The sequence below is a fragment of the Solea solea genome, chromosome 5 (assembly GCF_958295425.1).
Source record: "Solea solea chromosome 5, fSolSol10.1, whole genome shotgun sequence".
In the NCBI taxonomy this organism is placed as follows: Eukaryota; Metazoa; Chordata; class Actinopteri; order Pleuronectiformes; family Soleidae; genus Solea; species Solea solea.
Window position 1 is genome coordinate 29,861,665 of NC_081138.1, and position 16,278 is coordinate 29,877,942.

Here is a 16,278-nt window from a genome sequence, read left to right on the forward strand (position 1 = left end):
TGTCTTTTAAATTTGTTCTTGTTTGTGTTCTGTTTTTTTGAAAAATGAACACATGTATGTAAACACAATTGCATCAGCAATACAAACATTTCTACACCATTAACATTTCAGAATCAATATCTTTTTTGTCAAATATTAAGTATTAAACTATTTTTAGTCTGGTCTTTTCTCACAGTAACGACCCCCTCGTGGCACATTGTCCCAGACAGAGTTGCTTTTCTTAGTTGTTTCCTCCACTGAACCCAAACTAATGGCACAAATCTCCACAGCTCGAGACGAGAGTCAACATTAACGGCGACGCGGGTCAGACGGACGCAAAAGTCAGGAAAGTTTTGATATTTCTCCAGTGAATGCCTCACTTAGTCAGCCGGCTCTGATCTAACTGACAAAGCAGTTCTTTGTGTAACGAGCTGCCGGGGCTACTAACAAGCCTGGAGATATTGTTTACCCACATGTTAAATGGAATTTCAAGCCTCATTTTCATCCTAATGACTTTCAGAGGACAACAATTTAGGGAGAGTTGTGGGGCATTTGTAAATACTGAGCTCTGCAGATCCATCTTATACTTGTTTTTAGTCGTTAAAATTACTTAAATGCAACAGACTTCAGAAATAAATATAACCTGAGTTAATAGACTGCATGTTGCAGTGAAGCTAACAGTCGAGTTTGCACAGCACCGTCTGCTGGAGAACTCGCTAATGACTTTACAATGTCAAATGTGTTTCTAGGCTGTAAAGTTAGAGTTTGTAATATCAACTGCAGAGTTATTTTTATTTAAACATTAGGTGTGGGTCAAAATATTGATATTTATATTAACAATATCAATCAATACATAGACTTTATGCTTCTTCAGCCATGTTTTTCTTACCCAGCACCTCAGCGGTGGCCATGATCTCACAGGTGTACATGGCAGCCATGAGTCTCTGGGGCTGAGCCTGGAAGGCGTGACGGCAGGCGTCCTTCGTGGCAGCGATCAGCTGACCGGAAACCGGACCGTAGCAATCGGCCAAGGCAGCGTCTGCCCTCCGTCTGGCCTGGCTCAGACCTGCTGCTGCTGCTGCTGCTGCTGCTGGAGATGCCTCATGAACTTCTGCTAAACCCTCATTAGATATGTCCAGTGGCGAGTCCTGATTCTGAGATGGGGCTGAGGACTGGATGTCCCATTTCTCGATGGAGAAGCAAACCCCCATCAGTGGCTCTTCACACATGGGCCCCGACAGCGTTGCCAGCTGGAAGCCGCTGATGATGCTGCTGTCAAAGTCTCGCAGAACTGCAGCCTGAGCTCCGGCCTCGCCAACTTCACCACCACGGTTCAGACACTGCCAAACTGACGGTCTCTGGTAGCCCTCAACACTGTTCAGCAGAATGTTTGGACCATACCTGAAAATAAGTACAACATGAAGACTGAGCAGCGTCACTCGAAAAGCATCAGAACTGGGTATCACATACAGCCTAGAAGTGCACCTGATGTTTTATAACTATTTTTTATTAAGTTTCTGCTGCTGGATGCACCCTCTGAATCATAGACACTGAACCTTCAGTGTCAAGAATAAAGAAACATGATTTGGGTAACAATTATCACTATACAACATTGTTATTTTAAATTAATATATATATATTGAATATTATGACCTTGACGTAAGAATATCCATTACAGGACTGTGTCAGTCGGAGCTTGGCGTACCTAATACACTCTGTGTATAATCTAAAATGAATGTAAATACTTGAAAGCTTCATTAAAATGCTCATTAAATTCACAACACCTTAATTTTATGCTGTTTAATGAACCCGTTTGTCAGCCTGTTCCGAAAAGGAAACCAAACTAAAAATGCTGGTTTTCTCTATGGACGCCGGTGTGGGAGAGTAAGCGGTTTACAAAGGTCACATGACTCTGCACTCTGTTTTTCCTATCATCAGTCGACCATTTCTGTATGTTGCATGAGAACCATGTCCACGTCTCTGAGGTGAGTGTCATCAGACCTGCGAGGACCAAAAGCCCAGATTCGCTCCACAGCGCTCCTCCACCTCCTCCCCTGCAGCAGGTTCTCCAGCTGGGCCTTCAGTCCGGCGATGGCCTCCATGGTGCCGACACTGATGTCCAGATTCTTCCCCTCCCTCAGGGACAAGTTCATCTGCTCCAGGGTCCGAATCAGCTCTGACTTCCTCTCCAACAGAGTGGTCACCTCTGTCAGAACAAAACCAAATCATCAACGCAGATCCACTTAAGGATTCTGTCTCGAAATCTCAAGAACGCTGATTTTTAATAAACAGAATATAGAATTTCCCATCGCTCGACTGCTACTCAAAATAGAAAGTCTATTTTTGGATTGACGCGTTTCATTTTTGTGGTTTGTTATTGTTAATTGTTCATGATTAGAGATTTGACCCCAAGTGACAAACAACAGAGGAAGACACTTTAATTAGCTAAGACGGTTGAACACCACTTATGATATAATGATGAGTTAGGTCTTACCTTGTGGCAGCGGAATTGCCCGTACGCCGACAGTGGCCAGTCTGTTAGGGGTGGTGAGGGTCACCAGACCGTTGGGGTCCACATGTAGGTTGTCTGATAAACGGCTCTGTGAGGCCTCTTCTTTCACCTACGAGAGCGTACGCAAGATCACTCAGAGAGCACAGAAGGCTTAAATATTCATATTTAAGAAGCTTAAACAACTGAAAATCTTGTTTTAATCATGAGTAAAGCTTCAAGGTCTGATGCAGTCACACACATCTGTGAGTTTTGGGGAATGTTAAGGCCCTCAAAAATGCAAAATTTGAAAGAAAGAGAAGAAGAATTCCTTCAGTTTCAATAGAGTTCTCCACACCTTGTGCTGGAACCCTAATGAAATGATTTGATTGGCCTGTTTCTGGAATGAAACATTTCTCAGCGACTCACCTGGTGAATGATGGCTACCTTCTGCTGCCTGCCCAGCTCTTCGTTCACCATGTCCACTTTAGGAGGACGCACCACCGTCTCTCTGAATGGAATGATGGGCTCGGACGCGGCGATTTGAATTTTGGCAAACCTGTCAGAGGGCGAGCAAAACAAACTCTCGTTACTCACTGATGCTGGCGACAGTGACTTTTCAAGGACTTTCCAGGAACAATTTCCTCCAATTCAAGGACCGAATTTGCCGACACAGCTTGAGACGGGAAGGGCAACTGGATTTATTGTAGATACTAAACCTACAGTGGATTTTAGGTTTGTTTGTGATATGAATAAAATGACAAAACTTGATTAAAAACAAATCTTGCTTATTGCAGCTTTAATTGTTATTGTTCACTGTGACTGGCTTCAGTTGTCTGATCCCTAAGGACATCACCTCCATATTGATTAGTCTGAATTAAAGGCTTTGCTCCGCGACACAGAAGCTTCTCGTCTCTCGAGTGACCCAGTGACCCCGGGTTCACTGGGTCACTCCTAAAAAAAGAACGTCTGTGTTTACGTTTGTTTGTGTTTAAAGCGGCGACACGGGAGAGTGTGTGCGCGCTCGTCTGATCCGGCTCGAGGACAACAGGACAGAGAACTGTCTCCATCAGTGAATAATAGAGTGAAATCACACAGACACTTTACTACCTTCATAAAACCAACACAATTTTCTTTTTGTGAGATAGTAACGGCACAGTTAAGAGACACAGGGCACCGCAGACAAAAGTGCAAATTTGGTAACAGATGACCTGTAGGAAATACAGGTCATCTATTACCAAATTTTTTACATTTTTTTCAACCCAGTTTTTAACACGTAAAACCTATTGAAATTCAAACTCTTTCAAGGATTTGAAGCCTCTGTTAATTGCCCCACAGGGGTCTTTTTTCTTGCTCTGGTTGGCCTAAAAAAAAAAATATGAAACATAAGATATAATAATTCCACCGATCATGACTGCAAGAATCAAACTATTAAAACACATCGTGAAAGCGCAGCATGACGTCATACTGGAGTGTCAGTGCCAGGCCAAAGTAAGTCAAGCGCCACCTGCTGGCTTCTGTCAGGTCTAGAGGATATACAGATGTCTGGTTCTGTCTCACTTCACTTGATTTACATTATGCTGACAGGTTATATATGTTGCCGACATCAGCTTTAACACCCAATGCTGAGCGTATTTACTGGGCAGTGCTTTCATTTAAAGCTGCCAGACAGGCTGCTGTTTAACAAAAGTGTCCTGAATGAAGCCCCATTGATGTTGTTGTTGTGGAAAAAGCTGACAAAAAGGTCATCCATCTTCTGAGTCTCCACTTAATTTGTCAGGACGATGAAAACAAATTTGTCCTTGTGATAATTCTGTATCAATCGATGTCTGTCAGTGAGCTCATGTTGTGCTTCTGAGAAGGGCAACAGTTACACCGACAGAGCGAGACAGCAGTCAATATGTGATGAGAAGCCAGATAATGATGCCGCTGCAAACGCAAACAAATCACTTCACACGCAGGTCTGAGCCGCTCAATTTAGGAGCACACAATTTATGCAACAACACACACACACACACCTGTTCAACTGATCACAACGTCATCAGCCAATCACACAGCAGCACAATTCAGGCATGTAGACATTGTTATTTCAACCTGTAGACGAAGGAATGGTAAAACACACACACAGACGTCTCACACACACACTCACTGACCTCTCTCGGAGGTCGTCCAGGCAGCGCTGTAGATGAACCTCACCGGCAGTGACCAGGACGTGTTCTCCTGTTTCCTGGATCAGAACCTCGGCACAGGGGTCGGCCTGGTTCAACAAACGCATCCCACGCACCAGCTTTGGCATCTCACCTGGTCATGAAATGCAGAGTAGGTCATTCCTGCCACTAGGGGTCGATCTCTCCCTCTCTCTCGATCAAAACAAAAACAAAAAACCCTAGCTCAACGACACCGGGGAGCAGCGTGGGATAATGAGCTTCAGCTCACTTCCTGATTAAGTGACTGATCCTCTTGCGGCACTACTCGGGTCTACTCCACCGTTTTAGTTTTTTCTGGGGTTTGACATGTGCGCTCTGCTGCGCTCAGGGGTTTGAAATTTGGACCTTGTCGTTTTATTTTAATTACAGTGTAAATTTCAGTTTTGTTTCACTGATTTGTTGCTGTGAGTCACCGCTAACGGAGCCAAAAACAGACGAACATTACATACATTAGCAAAACAAAGGTTAAAATGACAAAAACATGTCACTGGTGCTACAAAAAAAACAAGACTTTCATTGTTTTAGTTGAGAAGCTTTGAGCAGAGGGACATCACATGGGGGTGGTTTGCATCGGTGGATCAATGGATTTGGACAAATCTAAAGACTTGGAGGGAATAAGTTCTACTCTGCAACAGTTGAGTAGCGGTTGTTAAAACATTAGCAGAACTTTACAGCATTAAAACCTGACGGGATGTAAAAACAACTCCTCGACCCACTTGGATGTTTGGGTTCTATGGCGACCCGTACGATGGGCGTGGCCTCAAAGTTGAGCGGAGCGAAGGACGGGCAGGCAGCGGACGTAGAGAGAGTGGCCGACTTCAACACAAAATCCTCCAGACCACCAAGACCTGCGGGAACACAAGAGAACCACAGATAATGAATTCCTCTGGGACCAGAGGAGTTTGAGTCTTTTCAATCAGAAATCTGATGATTGTTGGTAGATAGTGATATTATTCCCGTATACCACACCACACCAGCTGAGATCACACGGCATAGAAGCAGCGCCGGCTGGTTTCAAGACAGTTACAGCGACAGGTAGTCACACGAAACAAGCTGCAGCTCTAACTGCAACCAGGGACAGATTTTATCCACTTTACAAAAGGAAAATCTATATCGACCCAGTTCTACAATATCTTAACAACACGGCTGCCACTTTACTTCACTGTTATCTCACCTTTTCCCGACAGCGATGTGTCACTTTATTACATGCCCACTCTCCCACACCAAATTCCATGGAGAAAATCAGTGGTTTTACCTCCCAGGGACACAGGAGCTGCTGGTCCAACGCTGCCTTGTTTGGCAAGTTTGAGTCACTGAGGTGAATCCAGACAAAGGATTTCAAACACCGGGGTCACAAAATCAACCGTGTGAACTTATCGACTGAGGCAGAAGTGGATCAGCAAATCCTGTGTGCTGTGATTTTCTCCATGGACTTTGGTTTGGGAGAGTGAGTGGTTTATTAACTCACAGTAAAAGGATGGACACTAAAATACCAAACAAAGAATCTAATGAATCTAAATACATAGTTAAGTGAAATAATATTGACTAAGCAGTGACACAGACGGAGCTGAAGAGCTTGTTAGAGACTTCTTCAATTGGATTTTGAAGTTACTGATAAGACGAAGTTACTGGAGCTGTGGCTTTGACAGAGGGAGGTCTCACTGCCCAGAGGCAGAGCCATGAAAGAATACATTACATCTGTTACAATAGTCCTTGTGGATTTTTACAGAGTTTACAGAACCCGGGGTGTGTTTACATCCACACTGCAGTTATTGCACAATGCATCTACATGCCGTGGAACGTTCTCACAGGACAACGCGACGACATGTCGCAGAATTCAAAGCAAGTTCATAATGAAGGCAAGAAGAGTAGCAACATGTTCTCAAAGGTTTTATACAAACCACCTGAGCAAATACTGAGCTCTGGAAAACAAACATTTCACAGAAGGCAGATTTTTTCCTTATAAGATCATGTACTTTTTCTTTTTTTTACTGTTTTTCTCCACTGAAACTAGAACTGGCACTTTTAAGATTCTTAAACATAAAGGGGTGGAGCTTTCTTTTCCTGATTTACCTTCATTTGGTTTCACACTACGCAACTTTTTAAATCCAGCAACAGTGTACAGTTCACACCACACAACTTTCTAAGTCGTAACAACATTGTGTAGTTCACACTACATGACTTGTTAAGTTGTAGCAACACTGCAGTTCACACTACGTGACTTTCTAAATCATAGCGACACTACAGTTCACACTACATGACTTTCTAAATCATAGCGACACTACAGTTCACACTACATGACTTTCTAAATCATAGCAACACTGCAGTTCACACTACGTGACTTTCTAAATCGTAGCAAGACTTCAGTTCACACTATGTGACTTTCTTAATCGTAGCGACACTGTAGTTCACACTATGTGACTTTCTAAATCTTAGCAACACTGCAGTTCACACTACATGACTTTCTAAATCTTAGCAACACTGCAGTTCACACTACATGACTTTCTAAATCCAAGCAACACTGCAGTTCACACTACATGACTTTCTAAATCTTAGCAACACTGCAGTTCACCCTACATGACTTTCTAAATCATAGCGACACCACAGTTCACACTACGTGAATTTCTAAATCATAGCAACACTATAGATCACACTACATGACTTTCTAAATTGTAGCAACACTATAGATCACACTACATGACTTTCTAAATCGTAGCAACAATACAGTTCACACTACACAACTTTTTACATTGTATCAACACTACAGTTCACACTGAATAGTGAGTTTGGATGTGTGCTGGAGTAGGATGTGGGTTCAGTTGAGGGAGGCTGCATCGCTGATCTGCTTTAAAGTGTGTTTTCATGTATAGGGTGATGTTGCCCATGTTGAAATAGTATAACTGTGTTGGTTTTTGGAGGATTTCTTGTTACTGCATGTTTATTTTCCATTCCCGTGCTCTGCCTGTGGAACCACAACAGAGATGAGCCTCAGGCTTGTTTGTACCATCATGACTATGGTGAAACAATGACTCAACTGCAAGGACTGCTCTGTTTCTTGGGCCAGCTGAGTAAATGATAGGTACTGCAGCAAGTTTGCGGTTAGTCAGCAGTTTACATTTGCTGCCGAGAAGAAGCCATGCTGTTTGTCAGAGACCTACTGTGGGTTTAAAGGGATAGTTCAAGGTTTGTTTGTATGAGGTCATGTAACCACACACTGAAACCGCTCATTCCCCACACCAAAGTCCACAGGGTTAATTAACAATTCCACATCATAGCACACAGGAGTTGTTCACCCACCACTGCCTCCATCACAGAGTTAAAATATGTTACGTATTTGGATTTAACTCGGTGACACAAACTTACCAAATAAGGCAGTATTAGATCAACTGCTCCAGTGTCTTTGCGAGCGAAAACACAGACTTTCTCTCTGGAATTTGGTTTTCACCCTTTTCCAACAGAGAACATACATTTGAGTTGCTTAAAAGAAAAAACTAATGGCAGCACACAGGAGCTGTTGACCCACTGCTGCCTCCATCAGGGAGTCTGAATGTGTTATTTTGAGTCTTTGATGTGTGAAATACTTTGTTTGAATCTCCCTGAGTGATAAATATTTACCAGATGAGTCAGATGTGGAGCAGCAGCACCAGCGCCCCGTGAGCTAAAAACACCGAATTTCCTTTCAAACTTTAAAAGAGTGAGCACTTAGCAACCTTCACTTTTCAGGCATTTTGGTTGGTGGACAAATCAGGATCAAAAACAGGAGGAACATCATCGTTTTAAGGACCAAACGATTAGTCAATGCATCGAGAAAACAATCGACAGATTAATCAGTTGTGAAACTCCCTCTCACACCACCACTAATCACTCTATCCTTTCCTCTAACTTTGTCTCAAACATCAATTAGTTCTGATGTGATGAAAAGATTAAGTTGCTCAACACATAAGGGGCTGAAACGCTGATCTTTATTCAATCCCACTGGGCTTCTTCATCCTTTACAAACTCCACATTTCTCATGACAGAGTTGGAAAAGCAAATTTTCCCATCTTTGTTTGACTGATAGCACTTCATGTCGCGCACAGTTTGCAAACCGGGATCGCACAAACACACACGCGGGGGCTCAGGGCCCGGTCGACTGTCGGAGCAGATGCGTGTAACTCGACGCTGTAATTACTCGAAGGTGATTCGATCCCCAGAGGCCCTCGGATCCGACAAAGAGCGGTGAAACCCGAGGAAGGGAAACGTGAACTGGGAGGAACTGGAAGGAGCCCGCGAGTGCCGCACACAGACGCAGAACAGACTTCATCTGAACTCTCTGCAGACATTAACACACGCACACATGCTCTCATCCATGCCTGGCTAACCTGCAGGAAATCATGGCCAGAGGCAGACATGCAATGACTCCAGCACAAAAGGAATATTTGACTCAATTAGACGTCGTTCCTGATAGTTTTCGCAGATCATCTCAACTGTATTCACATCTGCTTCACTGTCTGGAGGCTAAATTACACCCGTCCAAAAAAAACCCAAGGAGCTACGTTCACATGTTTGATTTTTATATTAAATTTGGCCTGAAAACAAAGGCAAGAGTGAATTTGCAGGTTACTCTTCTATTCACTTCACTGCAAAACAACTTGCTGAACCATGGCCTCCTTGGTGGAGGGAACATCGGAGCAGGCATCTCACAACAAGGTTTCTCACTCTTAAGAAACCTTGGACAGAAAATATGAACCAGGGCGAAGTTACAGTCTAAGAATGTCCACTAATTAGCTGCAGAGAGAGTTTTCTAACACGTGTTAGACTGTGTTATCACAACCAACCCCGGTGGAATTTAAATTCAAGGGAAAAAGTTTAGAATAAAGAAAGAATCCTCACAAATTAACATGTTCTGCTGAATATAGAACTATAATGAGGGAGGCCAAGATGAAGGGCAGCGAGAAACTGACACAGGATGCAATGTATCGTATGACTCAATGTGTTAAAAAAAAAAAAACAAGAAAATGTGAACTAAGAAATGTATCGTGACGGAAAACAGCAGCGACTAAACGTCTTTAAAGTCTGCAGCTACTGAGCTACTAATAATTATTATTTTGTGATTAAGTGGAGCAAACAGAAGGAAGATAAGGAGACAGGTTTTGGTCTCCATGAGGACTGCTGGTCCTGAGAAGGTCAATAGTTATACTATAATACTTATAACACTGAAGAAGTAACAAATACAAGAACACACACACATACACACACCAGGGACCAAACCTGGTTATGTCCGACTGCAGAGCTAAGAAATGACTCAGGCCTGAAGACATTTCCTCCAACCACAAGTACAGTTGGCTGTGACTCTGGTTATATAAAGATTTTTTTTTTTTCTTCTTAATGCCCCCAGTCCCCTCTTCTTCCTGGGTTTGCACTTCTGCTGCTGCTGACAGACACACAGACACACAGACAAAGACTTGACCTCCTTGGTGGAGCGAACACTACAGCAGGTTCTCAACAAGGCCTTTCTCACTTTGTCACACGAGATTTTCACAGTTTTTTTGATTGGTTACTTTATTCTTGGCTAATGATTTTTGTTAAAATATTCACATTTAAGTATCGGGACAATCTGAAAACTTGTCCCAATTGTCAAAAAAAAGTCTGTGACTTTTGCACACCACACCTGAGAGAGTTGATCACAGACAGTTTGGGATTGCGCTGGCTATACCATTAACACCAGTGCTTCTTTAAAGGCCAAAATCACAATATCAAATGTGACAAGAGCAAATCTGTGTCTAACGTAGCGTTGAATTTACAGACACACTACACTTGTAACGCCTTCACCTTATGCATATATTTTAAACATGCATTTGAAAATAAAAGATCATGAAAATGTGTCAAATTTGTTTGGGGACTAGGGATGGGAATCAGTATCGGCTAGTATCGGTATCGGTATACGATCCAAAAATCCAATATAAATCGCAGGTGATTTCCACTGTCAAAATGCCAATAAAAATAATCGAAAACCATTTTAGCCGAGTCATGTTTGGGCTTTTCATTTGTTCTACTACTTAACAAATATTGTTTTTTTTTGTCTTTGAAATGACTCCGCACAGATGTGTCGTCAACAGCTTCATACGTTCATAAATCGGAATAATATCGATACTCCAGTGTTTGATATCTTCCCGCCCCTCTTCTGAATACACTGTCAGGTCGTCAGATGAGTCTTTTATGACTGAACTGAATGTTTGTTGTCCTGTGTTGTTTCAAAGCTCTGCGAACATACGGTAACCTGAGCAGGTGGCAGGTGAGTCTGAGACGGTAAAAGACCGGTCACTCATCGACCGTGATGAGATGATGGGGGACAGGTGGCAGCTTGTTGTGAGAGTGTGGACTTTAGCTGTTATTCCTCCTCCTCCTTCTTTTTTACTCCTGCTGAACTGACCTGCTTCTTCAGCATCAACTGTATAAAGTTTTCCAGCACCAAAAAGCAACGTCTGCTCTTTATGTGTGCATCATATCCATATTTTACTCGATATAACAAAACCTCTGCACCATAAACACAAACTGTGTGTGTGTGTGTGTGTGTGTGTGTGTCTATATATATATATATATATATATATATATATACATATATACATACACATATATACACACATACATACACATATATATATACACACATACATATATATATACATACATATATATACACACACACACATATATACACACACACACATATATATATATATATATATACACACACATATATATACATATATACTGTATGTAGAGAGAGAGAGAGAGATGCCATTAGAGGGTAGAGAAGAGATGTATCCTTCTAGCTTTGGGTACATTTTAAAGAAACATTTTAAATTAAATTTGAGCAACATTGAACTCTTTTGAAGCTGATGCCTGCAGAATGGCTAGATTTTTATTTAATTTGCATGTTATTAAAATACTAACATTTCGGGAGCTTTTGTAGCCCTCATTCCAGAGCTGCCGTTGTCTAAAATACATGGTTAGACACACTCACTTTATTTTTGTCTGCTTATTTCGCTTATTCCAGATAATCTTATCTTCCTTTAACGCTTCATTCTACTCTTTTAGTGTAATTTTAGCTACTTTTAGCCGACTCCAGTGTTTCCAGACAGTTTTGTCCCATTTAATGTAATTTTATGGCTCGATACGATACGATACGATACGATACGATACGATACATGGACCACGATACCAATCATATAGCAATATGTCTCCATATCTGTCGAACTAAAGAAAACAAAACTGTGTCTGTGAAAAGTTAAAAGTGCAGACTTTCCCTATATACTCACAACACAGAACAAAGAGCGTAAAGTCTATGTATTGAACGTGCATCTGCTAGCGTAGCTTTCTACACCATTATCACCGCTTCTTCAGCCGAGTAACTTCCACCAAAGTTTCCCTCATTAACTTGTCGCATGTGAGTGAAACTAAGTAGGAAGTGTTTACTTAAACACGCCTTCATCTGTTCATTAAAGTAAAATGATTTGCTCTGGCGTATCGGTTATCATATTGAATAAGGACGGATGACAACAATTCACCAATTGATTTGCCCCACCCCCCACACGTGTGTGTGAGTCTTTGTCTATGAGGGGAGTTGAATTAGTTGACGTTGTGCTGCAGTTTTCTGCATGAAAAGTGCTATTAAGTCTAATTAACACACGTTGTTCCCTCTCAAAGAACTTCAACTCTTTTGAAGAACTAGTATTGATCAGTCAAGCAAATAAAATCCTGTCTACTGTACCTTTAAGAATACATTTTGTGAGACACACAGTCGTCAGTCTTGCCAGGTCTGAAAGGAAATCTGTAGTCTGGCAATAAAATGGTAGACGTACGAGATCGCTGTGAAGTGTTTTTTTCCTCAAGTCTTAAAATAGCCCCAAATCCCATTGGTACAATAGCCAAGAGATCAACAAGAGGTGGATAGTGGAGCTGAAGTGGAAAATACAGGCATTTTAAAGCATTGAGATTAATTGCATTGGCTCTGTGTAGCTTTCATAAAGGAAAAACAGGAAGTTTCTCCTCTCAGCCTGATCATCTCTCCATCTCTCTCCCCTTTACCTTGCACAGAAACACACATGTTAAAGCAGTTAGCGTGTTTACTCCACAACGTGATGGAAAAACCTCTGGTCAGCGGTGATGTATCGACTCATCTCATCCAGGCGGCCGCCAATTTAGGTGTTTTGGACTTTGAAACCGGATTCTTTGAAACAAAATGTTCCTCGCGGTCGTTTATGTTGTCCACTCGCTGACATCTCACCACACTTTCTCGGCGAAGCGCCAAGATTGTTAGCATAGTAGCCACCAAGTTTTCTCAAGCCGCCACATTTTCAGTGGATACTGTAGGTTTCCACTACAACTGAGAACTGGATCAAGAACTTTTATTGTTAAATAGAATGATTTAAATTATGATTCATTTAGATTTGATGGCTGTAGAATTGTCAAAAAAATGTTCAGCGAGGGAGTTTCTCGTTGTGACGCTTTTTCCAAGATAACTTTCACTTTCAACCCCCATGATCGGAGGCCAACTCCACCCAAAACCTGATTCTGAGAAAATGTGCCTTCATTTTGCAACTGAAACGTTGTTTGACGTCAATGACTTTGCTCCTCCATTTTGAAATGTTTTTATATTACGGATGGGCGGAGGGGTCGACCAGAAGAAGACAGGTAACGATGAAAGAGCATACGAGTAACAAAAGGCCAGAGAGACAGTAAATACACATTTTTTTAACAAAATATGCGTGATTCAAATACTTAACATGGTCAAGATGTATAATGGATGTATAAACAACATCACGAGATTCCAATTTACACTGGTTTGCGCTTGAAAAAAGTGGTTTTGGGGTTTAGTTACCCTTTAAGAGAGCTTGTATTCAAACTGTGGGGAGATGCCTCTGCCGGTATGACATTTTGCTTACTTGCATTACTTCTTGGGAAATCTATTCTATGGTTGCATTCAAGTAAAACTTGCAAGCTTCCGGATGAGATCGCGCAGACACGTGAAGTGCAAATGTGGCCGTTTTGGCAAATATTTGGTTCTCTTTAGAATGTGCATCATAGGGATGAGACTTTAAAATGGGCCGTGTCATAAATAACAAATATGGCCCAAATATCTTCAAACAAACATGGGCCATCTTTGGTTAAGAAATGAGCCTAAAGAGGCAGATTTTTGGTGACTTTTGAAAAAATAAATTGGGGCACAATTGACACTGGCTAATGTGGATGTGAGCCTCAAGTTTTTTCAAGCTCACTTTTGACGGACGTGTGGTGATGCAGTGGCCAGCTTGAGGGCCGGATCTGGCAAACAGGAGCAGACCGCCCAAGTGCCATCATTCCATGTGGTATGTGTAGACCAGATGGGCCTCGATGTGGGCCACAAAAATGTTGCTATCTGGGCGTGAACAACATGGGGAGTCTTTGAGTTAATGGGTCGCGAATACATCGCGGAAGTGCTCCTCTCATTAACACGGTAAAGGACCACGTTTGATCGCAGCATATTCTTATAGCGGGTCAAGTGGTTCTGACGGTACTTTATACAAATGGCAGGCCGACTACAAGGGCCTATAAACTCGAGGATGTTTTAAGGTGAACCCGAATTTAGGAGTTTTGTATCACATCTGCTTTTGATCCACAAGGAACCGGCGTTTTGAGAGACATAAAACAATACTAACAAATCCCAGAGTGTGCACAACTAATACGCAATTTTGGGATGTCATAGTTTTATGCTAATGCTCCAAGTAGTCTTTTTTGGTGTATTTATGAGGCACATATCGTGTCATTCTGGCAGGTTTGGTGTGGATGTAACATTTTTTTGATGTTTACGGAAAACTTTTTAAGTCTGAAAAAGAAAAAAAAAAAGATCGCAGCGCTCACATGTGCCGTTTCCGTGTGAATACACAGTGAAGGACTGTGATGTAACCTCAGCACTCTAATGTATATTTACATTGGTAATATGCCTTTCCTGACAGTTTGCTCATCTGAGAGTTACATGTTCGACCTTTGATCTCTTAAAAGTGAATGGCAACCATTCAGTTATGGCAGCTGCAACCAGCGGCGTGTTTACATACGCGGCCCAACCCCGCGTATGAAAGGGAGTTCTGTTCTGAACGAGAAATCTGGTCATATTGTTCCCACTAAATCAGAGATTCAGGAAGCCGGGCTGACTTTGTGCCTCATTGGTGGATGTAATCGAGGATGTCTGACTGTCACATACAGGAAGCGTCGCCGAGCCAAATGTATGGCAAGAATTACCCTGTGCCTTCTGTCATTTTATCAAATTAATAAAATAAAACAAAAACGTGCTGCAGTGGTGGAAACAAAGCAGATTGAAAAGCAATAAATATAGTGCGGGGCTGGAAATTGTTAAATGTTCTTTTTTGGATGGTGTTTTATTAGGTACAAGGCCAGAGTCTTGGAAATCTGCTCCCTTTTAATGTCCTATGGAATTTCCCCAGCACTGGAAAGTCCCAGTTAAGCAGTTAAGCCTGAGAGAGCATTGTGTGTGTGTGAGTGTGTGTGTGTGTACATGCAGCCTAGATGTGAGCATACTGTGAATTGCACTGGTAAACCACATATACTATTACTGCTGGGGCGTTATTGGCGAAAACTACATCATAATCTATGAGACTGCATTATGTCACAGAGTGCAGTAATTTAGACACTTGTTACAAATGTTTAACACGTTTTGTTTTTTTTCCAGGTCCTACAAGGCTGTCGTAGATCTGCAGCAATAACCATCATGCAGTTAATATGAGCTGCACCGAGTTTCTGTTGACATGTCGCTGCATGCTCGCTGCTTCTTTCCCCTGATTACAGGTGTGTACACGAGTAAATGACTATTTAATACATAGATATAAGAAAAGGCCAGCCAACCCGACCCAAAACTGTTTATAAAGCTAAAAAAAATTGGCTATTTGCCATTCGTCTGTCATGAGCTGTTCTGGCTCAACACACCAGACTTAACACCTTCAGGGTGGTAGATGTTAAATATGTACAGTGGCCTTTAGTGTTTAAAAGTGTTTTTTATAAACATTTCATCTTTTTGGTTGATGTTTGTGTGTCAGCAGAAGTAGAAGCAGAGATTGAAAGTGAAGGTTTGTCTGCTTACAAGCAGCAGCGGGGAATAACCACGGATGTGACAATTAAGGACTGTAAAACTTTAAAAGTGAAAAAGCAAAAGGCAGAGAGACGACCTCAGGTAAAGCTCCCCGTTTACTTTAATATCTTGCTTATCTAATAAAGGACTATTATTACCACTACTAAGGTTGTAATGCGTAAGCATTCTTCTGAGGTGGAATACTGCAGCTCGGGAACGGCGGGAACGGCGGGTGTGGGAAAACCGTGGGATTTAAGGGTCAGATATATTCAGGTTTGTCGGGTTCTGCGATATATTCCTCAACAGTCTTGGATTTAAAGTACACGGGGAACTCTGCAATGGCAGCAGATTTTCCAGCCAACATGGCGGCACAAACAAACCGAGTCACCTGATGTCGAAAGCGCGACTTGCAGGACGCTCTCCGACCAGCACAACGAGCTGATGCTAGTTCGTCAGCACACAGAAGAACAAACATTCAATGTTATTGGACACTGGAGTAC

The 16,278-nt window shown here is 42.0% G+C and overlaps 1 protein-coding gene across 1 annotated transcript in view; it reads right to left on the reverse strand.

Moving 5' to 3' along the window:
- efl1 (elongation factor like GTPase 1) overlaps positions 1 to 16,278 on the reverse strand; it is a 48,599-nt gene that overhangs the window by 9,121 nt on the left and 23,200 nt on the right. The window contains exons 15-20 of the mRNA XM_058629996.1: positions 5,391 to 5,522; positions 4,621 to 4,768; positions 2,897 to 3,026; positions 2,474 to 2,600; positions 1,981 to 2,185; positions 869 to 1,380 (exon numbers count right to left, since the gene is read on the reverse strand). Coding sequence (XP_058485979.1) covers positions 869 to 1,380; positions 1,981 to 2,185; positions 2,474 to 2,600; positions 2,897 to 3,026; positions 4,621 to 4,768; positions 5,391 to 5,522 — 1,254 coding nt within the window. The remainder of the gene's footprint in view (positions 1 to 868; positions 1,381 to 1,980; positions 2,186 to 2,473; positions 2,601 to 2,896; positions 3,027 to 4,620; positions 4,769 to 5,390; positions 5,523 to 16,278) is intronic.